Source organism: Protobothrops mucrosquamatus, unplaced genomic scaffold, assembly GCF_001527695.2.
Source record: "Protobothrops mucrosquamatus isolate PMUCROS unplaced genomic scaffold, P.Mucros_1.0 scaffold366, whole genome shotgun sequence".
In the NCBI taxonomy this organism is placed as follows: Eukaryota; Metazoa; Chordata; class Lepidosauria; order Squamata; family Viperidae; genus Protobothrops; species Protobothrops mucrosquamatus.
In genome coordinates this window covers 264,500-280,434 of record NW_015386700.1, presented here as the reverse complement: position 1 = coordinate 280,434, position 15,935 = coordinate 264,500, and the positions used below count along the sequence as shown (strand labels likewise).

The following is a 15,935-nucleotide window of genomic DNA, read 5'->3' as shown; positions in this document are numbered from 1 at the left end:
TAGAAAATACAAAAAAGCACAGAGCAAGAGGGTTAATGTTAGTTCTGGATTTCTACTTCTGTTTTTCTCCAACACCTAGATCCACTCATCTGCTCTTAGTCTGGCACCTTAAAGATGTGTTGGATCTGGAAGATGAAATACAGCACATCTAGGGAGCCTTAGGTCAGTTGGACAAAACAACAAGGGCTGCCAATGAAAGCTTCCTTACAGTTCTTACTGACCCCCTTCTCTTAGTGAAGTTTTGAAGAAACACCTCTGGGCTGGATTGTTCCAGAGTTATCTGTGCCTGCCTTGGATAAGAGAGCCAGTTTGGTCTAGTGGTGAATGTGCTGGTCTAGAAACCAAGAGACACTCAGTTCTTGTCCCACTTTAGGCATGAAAGCTGTGTAGATGGCTTTGGATCAGTCACTGCCTCTCAGCCCAATCCCCCTCACAGGGTTGTTATTGTGAGGAAAATAGGAGGAGGAAGGGGTATTAGTTATGTTCACCACCTTGAGTTACTTATAAAAAAAGCAATAAAGGAAGGCTAAAAATCTAATAAATAAATAAGAACCTGGGAAGGCATCTGTCATTCACTTGCTTATAGTCCAGTCCATTTGTGCAGACTTAGCTTTTTCGAACTGACAGTCCCAAAGAGAATTTCACAGAGACAGCAGGCCTTCTTGATGCAGTTCAGAAAACACAATGGTAACTGAATGAATGCCTGTAAATTTTATTTGATACTTGGACTGTGTTAATTTCAGTCCATCTGAACTTAAATAGAAAAAAATGGTTTCGGTGGTGGTAAGGTGGGGTAAGATCTTTTGCATTATACTGCCTGCGTTCCAATTCCAACAGAGAAAGCATTTTCCAATTTCTGCAGTGAAGCAAACATACTGCTTCGTGAGATCCTTAATGGGGGCCTCTGAAAATGATTAAAGATGCTCCATAGGCAGAGAGCCTCTTTAGCACTGCATGGACAGCGTATGGATTATTGCAGTAATCAGTGCTCACTCTACACTGCAGAGATTTATATTTATGGCAGGTGCTCTGATGGCCCTAATTGATGTTAGTCTTGTAGAATGTTTGACATTGCAGAATCCTTTGGCACAGGCTCAGGAGACAAGAACTACAGGAAACAAGGACTCCTTATACAGATTCACTTTGTACTGATTTGCTTTTGGGTGTTTCCCCGCACCCTTGCGATTATGGTTTTGCTACAGACTGAGGCTGGAATTCAGCAACCTGCTCAGAGCCGGTTCTGCTTATTAAGACACTGCGAGCTGACGCTGCTATGTTTGCTGGTTTCCTTCAGTTTCTTCTCCATTCCTTGCATTCAGGGACAGGTAATCATGTGGGCCTCTCGGACTGAAAGACTGTGGGGTATCTGTAAAATATTATTGTCAATAACTTTGAGTTTTGGAAAGGGGTAATCTTTGTGATGAGGTACAAGGACGGGCTTTTACAATTTTGGAATCACCAAGCCATTTTGTTCTTGAGTGTCCCTTTCATTTCGAATATTCTAGACTTCTTTTATATGTATATTTTTTTAAAAAAAATATTGCTTGACTTTTAATGTGTTCTTCCACCATAAATACGGTGTGTATATGTGTGTATCCAGAATTATAAAAATAACCTGCCCATAAATGCAATTCTAGATCAATGCAAATGTTGCTTATGTAGATATATGATTTTGCATGTTAATGAAATTAGAAATTTCAGAGGTTTTGATGGCCAGGGATATAAAATAACTCAGATATTATTTTTAACAGATCTATTTAGACAAAAGAGTTCATGTACCCAGCTTTTCTTGAATTGTTGTGGTTGGTAAATTTCATAGCTTTCATTCAAATACCAGTCTGCAGTCTGCATATTCTAATGCAGTAAGCTTTTGCAAAATCTTTTTATGCAGTATGTTCAATTGAATTAATGCCTCTGTTTTGTATATGCTTTGTTAGTTGGCCTCATATGTAATAGTTTAAAGTCATGAAGACAGGGGTGGGTAGCTTATCTTAGTCAAACCTACTTTGGTTAGCACAGTAAAAATATTGAAATAATATTGCCATATGAAGAATTATCTAGAAAATAAAAGGATGAGGATTGAAAAATTAATCATATAACACTGGTCAGTTATTTAGACATTATTTTTAAAGTATTAATTATGTCCATCTTATTTGGACAAATATCTGTCCCTAAAGGACAGAATTCAGGTGCTTTAGGACATTTGACAGGTTTGAATTTTAATATTTACAGATTTGATTATTATTACCTGTATTATCTGTAATATCTGTAAATTTCATTTAGTTTCAGATGGTTATTTGTGATTTTTTTTCCTATTTAAATCAAAAGTTAAAAAGCATATAGTACATACCTCCGTGGCAAGTAGGAGACTTTCATATCAGACAAAGACAAGAAGAATGTCTTTTAATTAAGGTCTGAACCAAATATTTTATAAAATGTCAGTGGCAAAATGAATTAAGAATCCTATGCTAGAAGTTTAATGTGGATTGAGCAAATAAAAGAAATACCTTAATCACCTATAGCAGACATGTCAAACACAAGGGCCGGGGCCCGGATGCGGCCCGCGAAGTGGTTTCATGTGGCCCGCGAAGCCATCCTGGAAACAGTGAGGGAACGGCCCCCGCTGCCTTGGCCCTGGCCGGCCAGGAGCCAATGTAGAATTTTGTGGTGGCCATCTATGCTGAAACACATTCAGTCTTAGCTCCACAAGACCATCTGGAAACAGCGAGGAACCAGCCCCTGCCGCATCACCCCCACCCCCTGGGTGCATGCTGAGCAGGTGTCACCCTTTGTGAGGAATGAAGAAATGCACCATCGCCTGGAAGTGGCCAGCAAATGGCCCTCGCCTACTTCACATATCCGGCTTGATGGGGTCTGGTTTCGGCAGGCAGCTGGGCAATCTCCTCACAGCGCCGAGAGGCTGAACTGGGTGGCGCAAAACTGATGAGAAGTGCAATGCTGGCTAGCCCCCAGCCTGCCCAGTTTCAGCAGGCAGCAAGATGTAAAGCTGGCGAGCTTTGCGCCTCCCAGCTCAACCTCTCGGCGCTGTGAGGAAAGCGCCCCGCTGCCTGCCGAGATTGGGCAGGCTGGGAGCTGGGCGGCGTCACGCTTCTTTTCAGATTTGTGCCGCCTGGCTCAGCCTCTCGGCGCTGTGAGGACAGCGCCTCGCTGCCTGCTGAAACCGGGCAGGCTGGGAGCTGGGCGGCATTGCGCAGGTAACATTGACTCTCACGCTGCTCATGGCATCCCCTTCCCCAGAGCCCACCAAGCCAGATATGTAAAGTAGGGCAACCACAATGCTGATGCGGCCCTCAATGAAATTGAGTTTGACACCCCTGACCTACAGTGTGTATCTGAAGGCATTATCCGTTCTGGTATTCTGTACTGTTCTTTGTGTAGTTTGATCCATTCTGTTGTTGTTGTTTCCTATATGGTGTTGCTCATGGTCCCTTGATGCAACTGCCAGGAAGCAGTGCTCAGGAGACCCAACAGTAAACTGGTAAAGTCTCCCCCTTCTAGTTGTTAATATTAGTTAGCTAGTGGGATGTTAACACTGATGCGCCCTAAGAGCTGTATGCCCATGTTTGCTGTATGCTAACTTTTGCTCTTACATATTCAAAAAGGAAAAGATACTAGGTAAGAATTCTGCAGAGTCAGCAACACCTCTCCATGTAAAACTTTCAAGGGGCCTGACTGATATGTGAGTGCTTTTAAATGATGTGAATGGAAATAAAATGAGCCCAAGAGTTATTTGGAAAATGGAAAGTTAATGTATCAAAGTCAGGGGCTTTTCTTCTTGCAATCGCCTCCTGATTACAGTTTTCTGTGTGCATTTTTATTTGATGAAACAGTTTTTATCTGGGATTAATTTTAAAGAAGGGTTGATTCCACCCTGCATGTGCTGTTTTAGTCTCTTGTAGCTTGCCATAATTTGCAGGAGGATGTTAAGGGTAAATTTATGATCAACATGTAATTTTGAAATGACCTTTCTCTTTCTCCAAATTACAATGGATCATGTCTATGATAGTATCAGACTTATCTCCTCCCCTATCTCTGCCTTTTTGGCTGCCCTATTCTCCATTGATATTGCCTAATTTTGTCACCTCCCACCAACCCAGGTGACATCTGTCCTCTTCTTCCTCCCACTGCTGACAAGGTGTGCTGGTTAGCTAATTGCTGGCCCCAAGGCCTCAAAGGCTTATTCAGCCTTGGCAAAGTCTCACTCGGCCTGTTCAAAGCCTCACTCCTTCACAGGCCTTGTGAAGTCCCCATAAAGCCTCACAAGGCCTCCAAAAAGACTCTGTGCAGAGGTCACATAAGGATCTTGGGACAGGCTAGCCGCTGCCACAGCCAGATGTTCCTCATCATCAGTGGGACGAAAAGGATTGTGACAGTCATTGGGGTGCGGTGTGTGGCATGGGTAGGCTATGGAGTGCTGGATGGCCAATAAGGCAGATATACCGTAGTAGGGGAAGATATAAGCACGTGAGGGAAGTTGAAGGACGCACCGCAGTTGTAAATGCAGATGGGCTGCTAAGCACCTGACTTTGATCATGTGGAGATACTCAAGGGCCATAATCTTTAGGACCAGTCATAACCTACTATTCATTCAGTGTTGCTGTAACTTCAAATGGTTAGGCCCAGGGAATGCTATTCAGTTTAAAATGTTACCTTTTTTAGTCCATTCAGTCTAGTTCTTAAATCGCTATTTACTTATTCTACACCTTGCTGCGTATTACATATTTAAATAAAGAACATGACAGTGAAATAAGTGTAATAGCAGCAGCAATGATAATAATGATGTATGGAAAATGGTGAAGTATATATTCTGTATTTCAGCTCTATAAAATTCTTTTGACCCTGACCCTGACCTGAGGTAACCTCCCCATCACAAGAGCCATCACAAGACTCACTGATGACTCACACCTGGCCCATCACATGACCTACTACAGACCCTCACTTGACACACTTCCACACCTGAAGCTCTTATAAACAAAACACTGACACTGCCTTCCCTTGAACTCTGCTGAAGATGTTGCCTAGCCTGGTAACGAAACATTCAGAGACCAACCCAAAAGCTTAGAGAATGAACTTTCATCCTCATCCTACACCCGAGCTACAGATATTTGCCACTATTGCACTTCTTTTATATTATTGTGACTATTGTAACATATAGATGGGGATAGAATTAAAGGATAATGGCATTTATTATATAAGTTCAAAATATAGTATTTATTTGTTTAGAAAATTTATATAGCTGCTACTTGCTCAGAGTGAGTCTAGGCGGCTTATAAGCAATAAAAACACAGAAAAAATAAAAATACAAAACAATACACCCCCCCCTGCTGTAATAACATATACTCAAATGAGCCATTTGATGGATTCCATCCCATTCTGGGTCCCCCAGGCCTGCTGGCATTCATAGTAATATGAAGATTGCACAGCCTATATTAATTAACTACTGAAACAACAATTAATTAACAGTAATAGTGCATACCTATAAGTACCTGCACAGAACTATTAATTTATTTATAAAAGCTATACACCACAGCAATTGAGCAAAATATAATATGGCAAAACATTTAAAACCTTCAAGATATAATTAGAACAAAGCAGCTTATATAATCATGAATTTCCTCAAGCTAAAAGAACAGTACTTTTCTACTTATTTAAATGGAACCACCCCCAGATAAATGTGTATACAAAGGATTTTCTAGATTTAGCAGAATCTTCTATATTGAATTTCTATTCTTAAGGGACTTACTTGGCTATAGTAGTTCATTTATTTGTTTTTATTGCTTAATCCACTGACAGATCCAAAATACTCTAGTCTTCATCATAATTCATTTTTTTCTTTCTGCTTTTTACAGCTACCGTACAGTATGTATCATCTGATCTAATTCTTATTCTAATATCTATTCAATTAAACAATTCAGTCCATGTCACACAGTTTTATTAGTGTCTTTTCATTACTTAGTAATACATATTCAATACTAATTACTTATTGTCATTTTTGTTATTAGATATTCTTCAATTATCATTAGGAATTTGAAAGCCATATGAAGAATTATTAAGGGATACAAATGGATTGTGTTTTCTTTTCATAATAATTATTCAAATCCTAATCTAGATTCAAGATGCTGATTTATATGTATAATTTTAAAATTAAAAGTCCTTGAAGAACCAGTAAGAAGTATTTTTGAGTAGATAATTACAAGATTTGCTGTGGAAACTAATTCTGTTTAAATGCTGTTTAAATCAATGGGATAATTAATCACGTCTTAGTTTTCTGTGAGTTTAAAAGAAATTATGTAGAACTAACTTTACCCTAGATCCAACTATATATGTACATATATATATAATATTGGTGCATTCATATAGATTTTCAAAATTTGGTCTGTCAAATTCAAATAGCTTACATGTATTGTAAATTGCATATATATATACCATGCACTTTACATTGCTCTGTTCATAAAAGGACCACTATACTTAATGCTTTTCTTACAAATATTTTACATTATACTTCTAGATGCAGATATAATTCATTCATTCATATAACTTTCTTAATATGAGACAATATTTCTTTCTGTTCATAACTCTTCCAGGTGACTTGGATTATTACTGGTTGGATCCTGCCACATGGCACACTAGAGATACATCCCCTATTAGCTCGGTAAGAAATCTCCCTCCATCCTTCCCTCCCTCCGTCACTCCCTCCCATGTTTTGTTGGTTTAAATTAAAGAATAATATTGTTTAATAGCCATTATAATGTTCATTGTTCTCAATGTAACCCATATGAGAAATATTTATAAACATTGGATCTTAGGGTGTTTTCCATCCATGGAGTAATGTATTCTGTTTGTAGAGGTCTTCAAAGGAAGTTCATAATATTGGAAGTGAAGAAAATAGTTTTCATTGATTCCTGGAGTAAGAACTGTAAGCAGAAGTTTATAGGATGCTGCTATTGATTTCAGCAAAGGACCCATTGCTGTGTAGTAAACATACCGTAGGTACAAAAGCAGAAAGAAATACAGGTAGTCATCAACTTATGACCACAACTGAGCCCAAAATTTATGCAACTAAATAAGAAATTTGTTAATTGAGTTTTGCCCCATTTTATGACTTTTCTTGCCACGTTTGTTAGGTCAGGGCTTTTCAATCTTTTCCCCCATTGTACCACTTTTAGGACATGGCAATATCTGAGTACCATCAGTCGCCTGGCAAGGTGTCAAAAACTTGATGACAAAAAAAAATGGCACTGAAAAAAGTGTCCCCCAAGCCACAGCGAGCAAGACACCTGCCTGCCCACCCAGCGGCGCTCTTCCTCCTGTCTGAGGTTTTCATTGTTGTGAGCATTTCTGTTGAGGAATGGCTATCACTTTTCTAGGATGGTCGCGTACCACCTGCCAAGTGCCAATGTACCACAGGTGGTACCCGTACCACTGGTTGAAAAGCCCTGTGTTAGGTGAATCCCTGCAGTTCTTTAATTAGTAGCACAGTTGTTAAGTGAATCTGATTTCCCCATTGACTCTCCTTGTCAGAAGGTCGCAAGAGATCACATAACTCTGGGACACTGCAACTATCATAAATGTGAGTCAGTTGTCAAGCATCCAAATGTAAATCAAGTGACCATGGTAATGCTGCAACGATCATAAGTGTGAAAATTGGTCATAAGTCACTTTTTTTCAGTGCCGTTTGAATGGTCACTAAGTGAACTGTTGTAAGTTGAGGACTACCTATATATTGGGATAAACATCATAAAGATGTGTAGCATATATGTCTCTCCAATCCAAATTCAGGTCCAAATTATGTACTATTTGATATCCAATTTTTCTATGATAGATAGATAGGATAGATAGGATAGATAGATAGATAGATAGATAGATAGATAGATAGATAGATAGATAGATAGATAGATAGATAGATAGATAGATAGATAGATAGATATGATTGAGTTTTGTTTCTTCACAATCCCATTGTTTAATTTTATAAGTTTCACTTCCACCTGAGCCTGCTCTTATGTTCCTAGAACAGTCCTGGTGATACAGCAAATCTGACCTCTGATGGGTGTCTTTTGCCACTGCCTTCTCCAGACATGGATTTAGAGGCAAACTCAGAAGAAGAAAAAAAAATCTTCACTTTTCATTTAACTGGCGAAATTTGACAGATATTTAAGCTCAGTAACTGATAATTTTCAGAGGTCTAGACTTTCTGAGTTACGTTGTCAGATTATAATCTACAAAACGTACTGCAAACTGGCAACCAAATGATCTTTATAAGGTCATATTTTCATAATTAAAAAACAAACAGCAATAAGAGAACACAAGTTCAGAGGAAAAAGGACGGTGAGTAGGCTTATCCAAAGATTGAGCCTCAGGGAAAATATGAAAGGAATCAAACAAAACTTTGAGCTTCTGCAAATTAAATGTAACAGTGCTCTCTCGTTACTTACTGCACTGAGTATAGTTGTTGTTTTTTTCTTGAATTCTAGAAGATTTACACTCCACAATCCTGAAATGAGTTTAGATCCATTCTTTTCTGAGCCATGTGGAGATTCAATGAACAAAGCATTAAATAAATTCCTTAACCTGGTTGAGGATGGAATGGTGTTATCTCCCATAAATTTCCCTACTAGAAGTGAAAGGAATTAGATTTCATTCAAGTGTGTGTGTATGTGTGTGTGTGTGTGTGTGTATGTGTATGTGTGTGTCTGCTGTACACTTTGCTGTAATAGGGATCTCTGGAATTGTCTTGTTAAAGATGCCTTTTATGAGCTGAAATATACTTATTAGGTTGCAAGTTGTTAAATACGATTTACATTTTTTGGTTGTTAAACATAATGCATTTTTTTTAATTCTGGAGATAGCAATCCACGTAAATAATGAGTGCAAGTAATAAAAATAGGTGATCACTATAAAAGTAGAGACCCAAAGTCTTTAACAAAAAACAATTTCTCAATTCATTTGTTTTCCTGTATTTGTATATAATAGCATCCTGTAACTTGGCAACCATCTAAAGAGGGAGATCGATTAATTGGTCGTGTTATTCTCAACAAGAGAACAACTATGCCAAAAGAGTCAGGTGCATTACTGGGACTCAAAGTAAGTGCCTTGGACACTATACTGTAAACCTATTTCCATTAATCTTTTGTAAGAAGACTTGCCCTTGGCTGAAAAAGAAAGAAGTTCTTCTTTAGCAAGGTTTTAAAGTAGTCTATCATTCAAGTACGACCCTGAGATGAAAAAGAAGCAGAAGTTAAACTGGGCCAAACTTATTAATTTTTAAAGTTGAGTTCACACAATATGCATGGCTAAATTGTATTTTGCCAGTTTGTGGCTCGGTGTATTGTATGACCCAAACAGTGTGGTTAAGTTATTGTATAGTGCATTGTTCAAATCTATGCACTTGAATTTGAATTGGTACATTAGTTAATAATTGGTTAGCATTTGGGTTAAATATTAAATGGAAGCTGATAAAAAAATGTGATATTTTCTAGCATTCTGCCTCTTCAGAGTACTTGGGGTAGGTACACATTTATTTATAAATCAGAGATAGCCTACAGTTAGGTAAGTAACCACTCTTTTTTTCCTCTCCATGAATTCCTAGTTTTTAGAAATATAAATATATATGTATAACTAAATTTCAGATTCCTTGTCATGTAGGAGGAATACTACATATACCCCACTAAGGGTATATCTTGCCATTTTTAATAGCCAATCACATTGAATGCTCCATGCTTCTATTGTTCATGCACTGAGTCAAGAAGGAGTGATTTTTCTTTGCTGCCTTTCTAGATCCTCAGCCAAGTAGTTTGAACTTTGCCTCTAAGAAGAGCTGGCAGAATGGGCTAGATTTCTATATCAGACATTAAAACATGTCTTTTATATCCTACAAAGAATGAGAGGAAGTATGAATAATAATTACCATTATTCTGTACCATGATTGTCATCCTGAAAAATAATATATATATATCAATATAGTTATATTTTACCTTTGGAGTCAACCATACTGCAGGTTAAAAACTTTAGGGAAATTATGTCAAAATTTCTGTTGCTGTGTTCCTTAAACTTTGGCCATGAAAGGCAATGAACTCAATAGTGAAGAATGTCCTTAGTGCTCATGGTGAAATTTTGGGATTGTAATGTTCACTGAGCTTGGGTTTTTTTCTTGCAAACATACTGTTCCATTTAATTGTGTTGCTACCAGGGACCCCAACATACAATTTAACCAGAGAACTTACCAATTAACTTGATAGCTCATAGAACATGCAACTTTAATGCCTTGAGAAAATTAAAGGCTTAACAATTGTGAAAGATGAAATCACTGTCTAATTTGATGTCACAGCATTCTTACCTCCATATACCCAACACTGGCAGAATATCCATTGAAGCTTTACTATATAAAGCATCAAACCTAGCCAAGTGTATAAAACTGGAAAAAACTAGAATCATAGAACTGATAGACCTTTGCCACATCACTTACTTTCAATTTGATGGATAGATACATAAACAAATTAGAAGATACTGTATGCAAACATCACAGCAGCAATCTCTCTTAAACAATCCCCTAAATCAGACATGTCAAACTCGCGACATCACATGACGTCGCTCAACGTATTGGAGCTTTTTCTCCAATGGGGTGGGTGCGGTTTCCTGGTGACACGTCTGGCCTGCGGGCTGGCAGTTTGACACCCCTGCCCTAAATCCAATAACTACAAAAAGGCAGAACAGGAATTATTTACAACATACCATGTAAAGACTGTGAAAGTCACTATCAGAAGATTAGCAGAATACATATGTGAACACCAGGAAGCAGCCAGAAGACATGATATAAATTCTTTAATTTCATGACACATCAGCAAATTGAACCATAAATTCAGTTGGAAAACTAAATGTTTTAGATCATGCCAAATCCAAGAAAGCAAGGGAATTCATAATAGCTTGGTGTTCTCTTACATCAACCATTAGCAGACACAGAGAGACAAACCTAGTATACAACTATTTAAAAAAGAAAGCAAAGACTCAGAGCATATTCTCCTTCCCTCCCTATCACATACCCAGTAATCAATATGCATATCAGTGAGAACAAAAACAATGAAAGGAACACTCTTAAGATGAAACAGTACAGCCAGATCAAGTAGGTAGGCCAATCAGAAGGCACACACACAACTTTAAGTAAGATAGGTCTTACCATCTGCCATACATAAAAAGCCAGGAAACTCCATTACTGTGATGATGCTTCTCCTATTGATTGGTTTAGATCAGGGGTCTTCAAACTTGGCCCTTTTATGACTTGTGGACTTCAACTCCCAGAATTCCTCAGCCACGCACGCTGGCTGAGGAATTCTGGGAGTTGAAGTCCACAAGTCATAAAAGGGCCAAGTTTGAAGACCCCTGGTTTAGATGGTTGCCAATCTTAATCAGTTGCAACTCTGGGCAGCAAACATAAGGTTAAAAACCAACAGAAATATTGCCTGTTTTGGTAATTAAATGTTTGCAACAAACAGTTTTCCTGGATTGACAAATTGAAGTAAAAGAGGTAAGTTCCACTTCTGCAAGAACAGAAGTGCCTTTCAGTTATTCAACAGTAAGGGTTCTTAAGCTGAAGTTTTTGCAAGTTTAAATAGTCACATGAATATGGATCTCTTAAAAAATCTATCTAAAGTATCAACTCTGCACAAGCAATTATCCTCCTCTGAAAGATGCAAGGTTTCTGTGGTTATATAAGTAAAAGGCATTGAACTGAATATAGATTCCCATTATTTTAGTTAAAATGCAGTTTGGTATTCTGAAAGGTGGCATATTTATTTTCAGGTTGTAGGAGGAAAAATGACCGATTTAGGACGACTTGGTGCCTTCATTACCAAAGTAAAGAAAGGTAGCTTGGCTGATGTGGTGGGACATCTAAGAGCAGGTATCTCAGTTATGGGAATGATTTTGTCTTAATATTCTCAAAACCTGTATAATGCTACTGTTGTGTACTATATTTGCAGTTTCAGTGTATAGTTCCCTCCGTAAATATTTCAACTTACTAGGGGCAAGGTAAGGGTTATCTATTTCAGCTGAATCCAGTTATATTGGTTAAATATATCTTTATTGGATGGACTTTTAGAAGTACTCTGTACACAAAGTAAAGATTTGCATATGCTAAAACTATTTTTATAATATATAAAGTTATGTCTCTAAGAGTATATAGATCTTAGTTATATCTGACAGCAAGGTATAAAGAACTGAAAAAAATACGTATAATCTAAATATTGATACTACTCCAGTTTATGTGAACAAAACAAAACAAAACCTTAATTCTGGACTAATTTCCATAAACTTTATATGAAAATCCATGCATGAGACTCTTTGTAACATTGGCTATATATGTCTGCTAATGAACAAAGGGCACCTTTCTGTAAACCAAAACTGCAGAAATATCGGATCTTACTATTCTTTTTAAAACAGAAAAAAAAAAAATCTTGGCAGAAAGAAGGAAATGACCTTCTCTGCACCAGAGATTTGTTATAAAGAATAATGGGAAGCGTTTGCAAGCCCAAGAGCTCTGCAAAAAACATTTGCTGGGCTAAAGGAAGGAAACCATCAGGTTTTGCCTTGAGATAATAAGAAATCAACCAACTGTGTTACAGTGGAAGTATGCTGCATTGCACTCTAATATCAAAATGGTCAAGCTGCTCACAGCCTGACAGAACAAAATCTGAGACCTCCTGAGAAAATTAAATATTAAAATCACTTGAAGAGTTTCAATTTTCAGCTGACCTCTTAAATAGATTTTAGTCTGTCTCATGTTGCCTGGTTAATCTTCTGCTTTTGGCTGGCTAGAATTTATTTATTTATTAAATATATATGCTGCTCACCTCCCTGTTGAAGTGACTCTTGAAGCTTACAATGTGATCAATCAACGATAGAGAGACAGACAAACAGACTGATTGACTGACTGAATATTGATTAAGAAATCCTGGTACTAATACAAAGAAAAGAAGAATGGTATCAAATTCTTCCTCTTTAATAGCACATGCTGGGCTCTAACTACCTATACTGGCCCAATTGCATGTTGTGATGTGTGATAGCAGAACTGGGTGATGGCCCAGTTAGGTTCCCTGACATTTTTCTGCCAAGCCATTTCAATTTTGGTGACAGCTCGGTGTTTTGATGTCAGAAGATTGCAGAGTTTTATTATCTTTGAATTTACACCCACAGATATGGCCTAGAAAAGAATCTAGGAATTTATATTTGTCTATGCATGTATCTCTGTGAGTGAAATCATACAAAAGAATGTATCCTTTGTTTTTAAATTCCAGGTGATGAAGTTCTAGAGTGGAATGGTAAACCACTTCCTGGAGCTACAAATGAAGAAGTTTACAATATCATTTTAGAATCCAAATCAGAACCTCAAGTTGAAATTATTGTTTCAAGGCCTATTGGGTAAAGTTTGCTTTGCAGTTTCTTTCTTAGCCTCCTCCCCTTTCTTTCTCTCTCTCTCTCTCTCTCTCTCTCTCTCCCTTCTCTCTCATAAATGCAGGCATGTCATATAAAAGCATATAATATTACAATAAGATACACATTGGCATACTAAAAATGTAAAGTAAAAAAGAATGAAGGGGCAACCTTAACATTGGATTCTCAAGACAAAAGTCCTTGGCATCAAGTTTGGAAAGCTTCAGGTATAATGTTAACTATAAGGTGAAAATGGTCTTACTAATATATGTCATGTTTTGTATATTTGGGTACAGATCTCAGCAGTTAGACATCTCCTGCTATACTGCTTCTTCAGATTTACAGCTAATTTAAGATCCATTTATTTTAATGGCTCTATGGTAAATGTTACCAAGTTTGGATCCAGTCTATTTTCTATTAATTACCACTTCATTTTCACCTTTCCTCTCCCAATGTGCTAAATCAGCTGGGAAAGGATGAATGTTATGTTATGAAGCACACCATCATGTATCTATCTGAATTGTTAACTGCAATATGCCCTCATCCCGTCTAGGGTAGAACAGTGCAATGTGCTATGCCGAGGGCTTCTCTTAAAGACTATCAGGAAGCTACAGCAAAACCCAGCAGCCCTCTTATCAATGGGTGAGGGACACCATAATCATATACCTTCAGTGTTGCCTACACAACATTGGCTGCAGATAATAATCAGGTGGTTATCATCTGTGCAGCCCTTAATAGCTTTTGCCTGAATACATTCAGGATTATCTCATAAAAATATATCAACTGTTGATTCCCTCCTCCCCAATGAAAGTCTGTAGAAAGTAGTCAGGAGAATGGGCCATAATGGCTCCTCCCCTTTGGAATTCCTCACCCACTCTTCCATCATTTAGGAAGGTGGGAAAGACTTAAGCTTCCTTCTAGGGCTTTTAATTCTAAGATTGCTGCTATTACTGGATGCTGGGTGGGGAGACCGTTTTACTCACTATATTGTTCTTTTAGTGTTGGTGTTATTGTTCTTAATGCAATGTTTTAAAAGGCCTGGAGTCTTACGGAGGGTGGTAGTCTATAATAATGGCATTTAAATTAAATTAAAGGCAGGATCATATCTAGGATCTTTCTGAATTCTTGTATAACAAAAGTTCCTTGGATCATTTGGGATTAAAGGTAAAAAATCTTATAGCTTATATTTTAGAAGTCATTCTGGATTAAAATCCAGTATGACATATTTAGTGATATAAATGAAATTAAGTGTGTTTCCATGTATATTGTAACATGATGCATTTAAAAACGGGGATTATGTTTGCTTGCCTAACTGTTTCCAAGTTTCTTTTCTGTTTCTCTCTCTGTTATTATAAGGTTCTTTTGTAGGTTTAATTCAGCAAACTCCTTCAGGTGTGTGTATAAACATTTCTAGTGAATTAAATACCTTTCCCCCCCTCAAATTAGTATTTTGTAGTTTCATTCCTCTCCTATTTACTTTTTCCTGGTGTGTGGTGGAAAAATATTGTGGACTGCCAAACCAGAATATAAATATTTACATTGAAATTGCTGTTTGTATCATTTTCAAATCATATTCCTTAAGAGAAGTGAATTTCCATCTTTCTTAAGAAATTGAGCAAATTCAAGAAAAGTAACTGTCTAGAAGAGATATGTCAAAAGCATTAAATCTGGGATTTTTTTAAAAAAATGAATAAACATTCAAGGTTTCAACCTCTTTATTAAATAGCATTAAATAAATACTTGTATATATAGACTAAAATTAGTTTATAACATTGCTCTGTGGATCAACAGGCATTTCAAAATTTTATTTATATATGTCTATTTCAGTGACATTCCAAGGATTCCTGAAACTTCTCATCCTCCACTAGAGTCTAGTGAGTATTGATTTTGTTCTAGCTGCTGAGATTGAACAATGTTGATTCATAACTTGTCATTCAGTATTACTTAGTTTACCAGCACAGTCATCCCTCCCTCCACAGTGATTTTTTATACTTACTCATGCTGTATATATTTTATTCATACCAAATGATAGTCTGCAATATTCATGCTAAAATACATGGAACAATAAATAGCTGTAGTACATACTACCAGGGAAACCATTTGCAATGTCTGACTCATGATACAAACTGGTCAACAGCAGTCATATTACAAGATTGTGACATGCTTTCCTTTTGAACCTCAAAAGTTACCAAAAAATGCTGCTTGATCATACAAATTGACTTTAACTATTCACTTTGAACTCTTTCTCCCCAGCCTAAAGTATAATCATGAGAACTGGCATTTTTTCTCTCCCCTTTCTCACTTTATATAAACCAGAGTTTTCTGAACTAGAGTTCTGGTTTAATGTTGATTTTCAAACCCAGAAAAGAAGACATAATATCATGTGGCTTAATTTTCCATTTTGTCAACTGAGGTTGTCCAAATTCCACCATTCTAGGTATAACACAAGGAATTTTGGCTGAATATAAACTAGATTCTTTGTTGGAAAACAA

At 37.2% G+C, this 15,935-nt stretch overlaps 1 protein-coding gene across 5 annotated transcripts in view; it reads left to right on the top strand.

Moving 5' to 3' along the window:
* Positions 1-1,273: 1,273 nt before the first annotated feature.
* RIMS1 (regulating synaptic membrane exocytosis 1) overlaps positions 1,274-15,935 on the top strand; it is a 101,571-nt gene continuing 86,909 nt past the window's right edge. For all 5 annotated transcript variants that reach the window (XM_029284084.1, XM_029284081.1, XM_029284083.1 and 2 more), the window contains exons 1-6: positions 1,274-1,325; positions 6,606-6,673; positions 8,992-9,102; positions 11,815-11,914; positions 13,308-13,431; positions 15,271-15,317. In XM_029284084.1, coding sequence (XP_029139917.1) covers positions 1,274-1,325; positions 6,606-6,673; positions 8,992-9,102; positions 11,815-11,914; positions 13,308-13,431; positions 15,271-15,317 — 502 coding nt within the window. The remainder of the gene's footprint in view (positions 1,326-6,605; positions 6,674-8,991; positions 9,103-11,814; positions 11,915-13,307; positions 13,432-15,270; positions 15,318-15,935) is intronic.